Source organism: Orycteropus afer, unplaced genomic scaffold, assembly GCF_000298275.1.
Source record: "Orycteropus afer afer isolate SDZICR_OR568_19922 unplaced genomic scaffold, OryAfe1.0 scaffold00019, whole genome shotgun sequence".
NCBI classification, from domain to species: domain Eukaryota; kingdom Metazoa; phylum Chordata; class Mammalia; order Tubulidentata; family Orycteropodidae; genus Orycteropus; species Orycteropus afer.
In genome coordinates this window covers 578,515-587,972 of record NW_006921606.1, presented here as the reverse complement: position 1 = coordinate 587,972, position 9,458 = coordinate 578,515, and the positions used below count along the sequence as shown (strand labels likewise).

General features: G+C 38.2%; 1 protein-coding gene across 1 annotated transcript in view; it reads left to right on the top strand.

Annotated features, from left to right (window-relative positions):
• Positions 1 to 9,458, top strand: part of TJP1 (tight junction protein 1) — a 520,689-nt gene that overhangs the window by 418,195 nt on the left and 93,036 nt on the right. Inside the window, exons 6-9 of the mRNA XM_042783575.1 lie at positions 1,890 to 2,166; positions 8,092 to 8,195; positions 8,780 to 8,948; positions 9,233 to 9,380. Of these exons, the coding sequence (XP_042639509.1) occupies positions 1,890 to 2,166; positions 8,092 to 8,195; positions 8,780 to 8,948; positions 9,233 to 9,380 (698 nt within the window). The remainder of the gene's footprint in view (positions 1 to 1,889; positions 2,167 to 8,091; positions 8,196 to 8,779; positions 8,949 to 9,232; positions 9,381 to 9,458) is intronic.

Below are 9,458 nucleotides of genomic sequence, written 5' to 3'. Positions count from 1 at the left end.
GCACAGTTGTAGGCAGCACAACAGAATCCCGATCCCCAGAAGAATGTCTCTCTTCCCAGGATGTCCCTGGATATACTGGAAGCAGGCCACACCCCTGGGGAAACTCCCCTTCAACAGATTGGCCGCTCAGAACACAGTCATCCGATCCCATCATGGGAACAACCACACAGAACTGGGTTCCAGCCAAGTTGACATACAGCTCCAACTATCACACAGTAGGTAGGGATGAGAATAAGAGCTCCGAGAGAATAAGAGCTCCAGTGGAAGGGTCTATTTTATAGAAGAAGAGGATCAGTTTGATCTTTGAGAATGGAGGAAGGAGGACCAAATAAATGATATAGTGAAAAAATTTTAGAGGGTAAGTGGCCCTTGATCCCCCTAAACTAAAAATGAGAGCTTTGTTGGGTAAAACAAATTGGTAGAATGGAGTCATTGGGTACTGCAGACAGTTAATGCACTCTGTTACTTACTGAAAGTTTGGAGGTTCAACTCCACCCAGAGGTGCTTTAGAAGAAAGGATAGTGATCTGCTTCTGAAATCAGCCATTGAAAACACTGTGCAGCACAATTCTCATGGGGTTAACCACAAATTGAAATTAACTTGACGGCAACTGATTTTTTATTTGAGAGTGTATGAATGCTGTGTTCTGAACATGAATATAATACAGGAATATAGTTTGTCATGGCAGATGATCGATTGAGGGGTTAAGAGATTCTAGAAAGTCATTTAAATATTGGCACCTGGAGTCTCATGCAAATTTTGGGAAATGGCAAGTGAAATCAGGAGGGAATTGGTGGACTGTGGAATAGGAGATGAAGGAATCAGAAAATAAGATGGACAGGGAAAAGTGTCAAAGATCAAGGTGTCAAAAGTAGATGATAAGGAATGTTACCAAAGAAGACCTTGGAGAGAGGCTCCATTGGTTATGAGATCATGTATTATAGCTGTGTGGGAAAACAAAGTACAGTTGGATTAAGAGACCACCCAATCAGAAGGTGGTATACACAGATCTTAAATTTACAGGGAATGAAGGAAATAAGTGGACAGAAAAAACAACTAATTGCTAGAGTCATTGCGAAAAGAGTACCTCAGTGCACCTAGACCAAACCAAACCAACTCCCATAGTGTCAGTTCCAACTCATACTGACCCTATATGATACATTAGAACTGCTCCATAGGGTTTCCAAGACTTAAATCTTTATGGAAGCCAGCTGCTTCATCTTTTGCTCATGCAACAGCAGCTAGTGGCTTAGAACTGCCAGCCTTTTGGTTAGCAACCTAATGCTTTAAGCACTGTACCACCAGAGCTTCTTGCATGCAAACCAGACCTAAAAATTGCAGAGATGAAGAAACTGAAAGTAGTATGTGTTGAAGTATATCTGAGTTCATTAGTTTCAGCATACTAAATTGAATGTTAGCGTGGAGGTACAATACATTTCTCTCAGCAGCCTGTCAGGGTGTTTGTGGGCCTTGATGCTAATAGAGTCTGAAATCTTTAAAGAATCAAGTTAGACTTACAAGGTTGTTGTAATTTTAGTAGCATCCAGAGTATTTTTGATGGCATTATTCAGACTACCAACAGTTAACAGTTATTTCCCTTTTAGCTTGTGATTATTACAACCTAAAGATCTTTCTGAATTGAAGAAGGACTTCATTAGTCCCACTGTTCCTAAATAGCTGCTTAATCATACCTGTTTATTAAGAAAGCAGAAAATATAGTCATTATGGAAATGTTTGCCTTAGTAATTGGTGTAATGGTTTGTATACGGTATCTCTGATTCATATTGAAATTAAGAGGACAAAGGAAATGTATTGTTCTTTTCTCTTAGGAGCTGAAAGTATATATATGAAAATCAATCAGATTATATAGTAATCTTTTTAATTTATAGACTATTCGAAGGAAGAAGAAAATTCAGATACCAGTAGCTCATCCTGATCCTGAACCAGCATCTGACCATGAAGAAGATAGTTACGATGAGGAAGTACATGATCCAAGAAGTGTCCGTGGTGGTTTGGTCAGCAGAAGAAATGAGAAGAGTTGGATGAGGGATAGAAGTGCAAGTAGAGAGAGAAGTTTGTCTCCACGATCAGATAGGCGATCTGTGGCTTCTAATCAACCAGCTAAACCCACCAAAGTCACATTGGTGAAATCCCGGAAAAATGAAGGTATTTTCTACCAATTCTTTTACCATTACTTTCACTTGAAAATTTTAAGACTAATTTTAATGAGAAGTAAAATTACTGTCTCTTCATAGTTTTGCTTTTGTGTGTTTGTGTTCATATTCTGTTGCTGTGAATCAAATCTGTTTTGGTAGACTTCAGGAACCATCCCATTTTTTCTTTTGTTTTAAAACAGAAATCATTTTGTTTAGTATTTAGCACTTCCAGATAAAGAGTCCAGAAGTTGATTTTCAATTTGTTGTTGTGATTAGAACAGCCAGCTATAAACTGTGCTAACAAGATGTGTCACACCTTCACTGAATTGAAATTTAGTATTTCACTTAGCTGTTAGGATCAATTATCGTGTGACTATGAGGAGAAATCTTGGAATTTTTTTTTTTTTTTTAACTATTTATAATAGAATTTCTTTTTAGAGCCATTTTAGATGTATAGAGAGTTCCCACTATTACTAATATCTTCCTTTTGTTTGGTACATTTGTTATAATTGATGAACCAATATTGATAAATTAACTAAAACCCATAGATTACCATGAGTCAGTAATCACTAGAGGGCAACAAATACAAACAGTTTACAGCAGATTTTGTTCTTTGGTTGCAGACTAGTTTTTAAGTGGGAAGAATTTGTGGGGCATTTCTTCATAATATAGTACTTCTTCAGACTTCTTTAAACATTTTTCAAACTGAAGCTTAGCTGCCTCCCCTCACTCTTAATCAGATTTGCTAACAATGGATCTCATGGTGGCTTCTTGCTTTAGGGTATTATTTTTTTAACAGAATCCAACAGAAGACATTATTTCAAAAAATAGGGAGTCATAAACTATCTGGAATGATATTGAGAAGACAATATCATTTTTACTTAAAAAAAAAACTGAAAAATTTACACTGTAATCAGTATGAACTCTTTTGGAGACAAGGCAAAGAAATATAAACCAGATAGTCTTGAAGAGTGAGTGATAAAGTAGAAACAGCAAGTGCAAACAGTTTGGCTGACAAGTCAGTTTTAGAGAGTTGATGAGAATAAGATCTAGAAAGAGATATGAAGGTCTGTTTGTACAGTTGATCTCACAGTGAAATTTTGTAATTTTCTTAGTGTAACACTTTTTTTTTATCAGAATGACTAGTCATAAATGCTTTCTGCATTTGAGAGACATGCCTAAAATAAGAAGGTGTCCAGGTAGTGTTGCAGTTAAGTGCCTGAGTGCTAACTGAAAGGTTGGCAGTTTAAACCTACCTAGCAGCTCTGGGTTGTTTTTTTTCCCCCTCATTCTCTGTATCCTTTGCAGGTTCATTCTCCTCACCTTTAATGTTCTGTAAGTTTCTTAGAATCTCTTTATCCACTTAACCTGACCTCTTTGGGCAGTTTCATCTACTGTTGCCTCAAGTAACTACTATAATGATAAAACTTACTTCTCCAGCGCAGGTCTGTATACTAGTGTTCCACATATCTATATTCACCTGTCTATGAGGCACATTCACATTGATGTCCCATATGCAAATCAAGCCAAACCCACTGTTGTCAAGTGACTTCTGACTCATAATGACCCTGCCAGGTAAAGTAGAACTGCTCCATAGGGTTTCCAAGGCTGTGAACCTTTATAGAAGCAACTGCCATATTTGCCATATTTTTCTCCCACAGAGCAGCTAGATGTCCCATAGAAGTCTCCCAAACTCAACTTATCACAAATGAAACTCATCATATCCCTCTTACATTTTTTTCTTTTTGTTTCTTATGAAGTATCCCAGTGAATGTATTTCTGTCTACCCTGTTTCTTAAGCCAGATAAATGGTAGCTATCCTTGACATCTTCTTTTTCCTCACTTTCCTACCCTAGTCAACAAATTCTAACTTCCCATTCAACTCATCCCACTTCTGCTAGTCTCCACTTCCACCACCATCATGTAAGCAGCCATCAAATCTTATTATTAGGGCCGTGAAGTCAGTTTGAGTCAAGCACCTTGTGCGTGGCAGAACAATACACTACCAGGTCCTGCACCATCCTCATAATCATTGCTGTGTTTGAGCCCATTGGGGCCACTCTGTCAATCCATCTCATTGAGGGTCTTCCTCATTTTTGCTGACCCTAAGCTTTACCAAGCATTAGTCAAGCAACTCTTCTTTTCTGTATCTCTTCCAGTCCATTTTGTGGACTCCTTCATATAGTTAGAGGATCCTCTGTTAAACTTCTTGGTCTCATTCTTTTGTCCTTCTCTTCATTACTTCTCAAGTTCAATTACCTTAGACTTACGGCTTCATCAGCTTGCCAGGTTCTTTCCTTTTTACCTTTTAGGACATTCATTTTGAACCATTCTGTCTCCATAGTACCTTCTCCCTAGCCCCTACCACCACCACCACCACCACCACTACACACACAGTCTTATCCTTAAGGTTTCAGCTTTATTATTTCTTACTGAGGGAGGCCTTTACTGACTCCGTTGTAGACACAGAACCCACTGTGACCCCATCTTAAATCTTTATCATGCTTGTAGTTGCCATACTACCATGTGTTTTTTTCTTTCTGACGAGTTAAGTTGCCAGGGTACAGGACAAGCTGTCTCATTTGCTGCTCTATCTATAGTGCCTAAAAAAACCCAACCACACACACTGTTGTCACACTGTTGTCAAATTGGATCCGACTCACAGCGACCCCTCCTTGGGTTTCCGAGGCGGTATCACTATGGAAGTAGATTGCCCAACCTTTATTCCAAGGATCAGTTGGTGGGTTTGAACTGCCAGCCTTCTGGTTAGCAGTCAAATGTCTTAGGCACTATGCTGCCAGAGCTCCTAGCATAGATTATATGTACCTAAGGAAATAATGGAAAGGAATGAATAAATTAATAAAGGCATATTTTTTAGTCATCTGTGGTATGATCATTTATACATTTTAACCTTAAGAAAGAACAGTTTTTTAATCGTTACTAAATTTTTATGTGTTGCAATGACCATTTGCAAAGCACATAGACTGTTTGGATCCTTTAAAACATCTTTTTTTTTTTTTTAATTGTGATTTGGGTGAAAGTTTACAGAGCACATTCACTTTCCATACAGCAGATCACACACACGTTGTCTCATGACATTGACTACAATTTACCCTAATGCAACAGCTCCCCTTCCACTTCTTCCCAATAGCTACGTCGTCTTTGTGTCCATCCCTCCATGCACTCCTGACTCCTGAACTGTCTCATTGTGCATAAACAGCCCCTCTTTCTCCCATGATTGTTCTCTTCAAGGAGTGTATTACTTCAGGTGCATGTTCGACACATGCCTGTCTTTTAAAACATCATTTTCTTTTATCACTCTAATTCTGTTCTTGCTCCTGGACACTCTTTGTATATTTGCCTTGCCTTAAGTTGAACTGTACCTCTGGTCTAGATTTTGACACTTGAGTAGTATGTCACCAAATTAATCCGGTATTAAAAAATGTTTTTTGTTTCCATCTTGATTTTTCTCATTTCCTTCTCTCCCAATACAACCAGAGATAGTCTTTTTCTGGATGACATTATAAAATTAAAAATGAAAAAAAAAAACTCACTGCCATCGAGTTGGATCTGACTCATAGTGACCTCTCCTTGGGTTTCTGAGGAAGTAACTCTACAGAAGTACATTGCCCAGTCTTCCTCTGAGGAATGGCTTGTGGGTTTGAACCACCAACCTTCTGGTTAGCAGTCAAATGCCTTAGGGACTATGCCACCAGAGTGCCTATCATTGGTCTAGTTCTTTAAAATTTAACGTCTACAGCTGGCAGGTGGACAGTTTTGTAGGCTCTCCTGTTAACTTCCTCAACTTTTACCAATTCCTGACACACAGATACAAATTACTGTTGCCTCACTTATGGATATTTTGCGTTGTTAAAAAGAAAGGACTGTCATCTTAACTCTTGACCACACTGTCTGACTGGCTAGTTGTAGGCCTATATTTGTGCTGCTACAGAGTAGAATGTATTGATGCTCTGAGTTTATTTCTCCATTGCAAAAAGCGGTGAGGTCAAAAATATTTTTGCTCCAGGAGCTGTGAAAAGTGAAAGCAGTATAAAATTGCCAACTCTCCAAGGCTTTTTCAAGACCTCAAGCAGTTTCTGTTTTGGTTTGGGTTTTAAATATTTTTCTGTGTTTTCGGTGAAAGTTTACAAAGCAAGTTAGGGTCGCATCTAATAATTTTAGTAGAGATTGTTCTGTGACACTGGTTATGATTTTCACAAGGTATCAGCATTCTTATTATTTCCGTTTTGTTTGTTCTGTTTCCATTTATCTTGCTGCCCTGCTTCTCACCTTCTCATCTTTGCTTTTGGGTAAATGTTGACTGTTTGGTCTTGTATAGTTGATTGTTAAGGGAACCCGTTCCTCATGGGTGATGTTGTTTATTTATTTCATAAGCTAATATATTATTTGTCTGAAAGGAGACCTCCGGTAGTGGCTTCAAGTCCATGTTAAAAGGGCAGTAGTTTTAGGGGTTTCTCTAGTCTCTCTTAGTCCAATAAGTCTGGTCTTTTTTAGGAATTTGAGTTTTGTTTTACATTTTTTTCCCATTCTCTCCAGGACCTTCTGTTGTGTCCCTGGTCAGAACAGTGAGTAGTGGTAGCCACCCATCATCTAGTTCTACTGGTTTCAGCCTAGAAGAGGCTGTGGTTTGTGTGGGCTTTTAATGCTGTGGACTAGTTTTTTCTTTGAGTGTTTGGTTTCCTTCATTCTCTTTTGCTTCAGATAGGAAGACACCAATACTTGTGTCTCAGATGGCCACTCACAAGCTTTTAAGATCCCAGATGCCACTCACCAAACTAGGATATAGAACATTGTCTTTATGAACTCTGTTATACCAATTGACTGAGTTGTCCCAAGAGACTATAGGACAATTTCTTTTTAAGAATTAAACATTCTCAGAAGCTAGTATATCAATACAGCTTGGTCAGCAAGAAATACTACTCTCTTCAGGATTTTCTCCCTTTCAGTAAAGTGGAAATGGTGTGTTAATCTCCTGTTTGAACCACACTATTTGCTTTCAGGTTGACATTGCAAACTTTTTTTTTTTTTTTTTTAATTGTGATTTGGGTGAAAGTTTACAGAGCAAATTCACTTTCTGTACAGCAGATCACACACATGTTGTCTCATGACATTGACTACAATTTACCCCGATGCAATAGCTCCCCTCCCACTTCCTCCTCTACCCTGTGTCCATTGCTCCCATGCACTCCTGCCCCGTGAGCTGTTTCCCTGTGCATAAACAGCCCTTCTTTCTCCCATGACTGATCCATCCAAGGAGTATATCTACCTCAGGTACATGTTCAGCTTATGTGCCTGTCTTTTGTTTGGCTGGAAGCCACAGGTGTGGGTTCAGTTCCAGACCTGAAGGACTGCTAGGGACCATAGTCTCAGTGATTCCACCTGGCTCTATCAGACCAGCAAACCTGGTCCCCTCTCCCCGCGCCCCCAAATGATTTTGAGTTTTGTTCCACATTGTTCTCCCTCTCTATCCAGGATGTCCTACATAGTTCCCCCTCCGAGTGGTTGACAGTGGTAGTCAGGAACCATCTAGCTGGTCTCAGTCGTATAGGCTGAGGATCGCATTGTGTACCAGTCATGAGGACTAATTGTTTCCATGAATCTGGTTTTCTTCATTCTTCTTTGCTATGGACCAGGAGAGACCCATTATTGCATCTAGATGGCTACTTGCAAGTTTTTAAGATCCCAGTTGCTACTTGCAAAAGTAGGAGGTGAAACAGTGTTTTGTATAGTATGTCAGACATAGCAAACTTTTTGACGATTAGAGGAAATATCTGATTTGTGGGTAGCTAAGACTAATTTCTTGTTACTGACTGTATTTAAAAACTCTTTATGCAGTGATTATTGGTCATATACTTTTAAACTCTATTTAAGTGTCTTAGGCCTTTTACACTAAAGACATTTAAATATATTTCAGAGTATGGTCTTCGATTGGCCAGCCATATATTTGTAAAGGAAATTTCACAAGATAGTTTGGCAGCAAGAGATGGCAATATTCAAGAAGGCGATGTTGTTTTGAAGGTATAGTCATATTCTTAAATTTTAATGATCTGAAATGGAAAACAGTTTCTAGATTTACTATATATACTCTCCACATTTGGACCAATTCTGCCAAAGAATTGAAAATAAATATTCGTTTTCGGGAGGGGGGACTGGGTTTGCCACTGTCCTATATTATTTACCAACACTGGTACTTCAAGTATGGGGTCATTCTCAGAGAATTAATTGCTACCGATGTCTATCATGCAACAGCAGGAACTTTGTGGGTAGATATGTCTGTTCTATAATAAGTGTTTTTGATAATTGATTCAGGTATTTTTAGAATGTTTGTTTATTTTATTAGTTTGCTTAAAAGTAATAGAAAGCAATCAGCTTTTTTAGGGGGAAGGGATAAGGATGTTAATTTGGGTTTTTCTAAGAGAGGAACAGATTTTGTTTCGGAAAGATGGAATTCTTTGATAATTTAGAAAAATATAAAAGAAATACTTTGTTTCTTACAGCAAGCCAAGGAGTAGTTTGGATATTCCTGTCCATAATAGACTAAGTCAATATTTGTATTTTTGTTTGTCATTTACTTTCAACCTATAGCTTCTTTTCTGTTGCAGATAAATGGTACTGTGACAGAAAATATGTCATTGACAGATGCAAAGACGTTGATAGAAAGATCTAAAGGCAAGTTGAAAATGGTAGTTCAAAGAGATGAACGGGCTACCCTACTGAATGTCCCTGATCTTTCTGACAGTATCCACTCTGCTAATGCCTCTGAGCGAGATGGTGAGTATGGTTCTTCTTGGAGGTTCCCTTTAAATTATTTACTTCTAAAAATACTAGGAAGGTTTGATACACTTGAGTGAAATGCTAATTTTCTATAATCCAGATACCTTTAAAACATAAAAATTACAATTGTTTAAAAAGTATATATATTTTTTTCTATAGAAAGCTCAGCACAGTTAATTTGTTCACCAGCTTTAGCATCTTGTTTCAGTTATCATTGGAGTGCCTTATATTTTACTATAATCATTTTATGAGAAAATAAATAGCATCCTTTTATTTAACAGACATTTCAGAAATTCAGTCATTGGCATCAGATCATTCCAATCGATCACACGACAAGGCCCCCCGCCGCAGCCAGTCCCGATCCCCTGACCAAAGGTCAGAGCCTTCTGATCATTCTAGACATTCTCCACAGCAACCCAGCAATGGCAGGTAATAACACTCTTGCTTAAAATAAAATAATTATGTCTGCTTGACAAATATATGTGTTACTGTTTAAGAATGAAATTT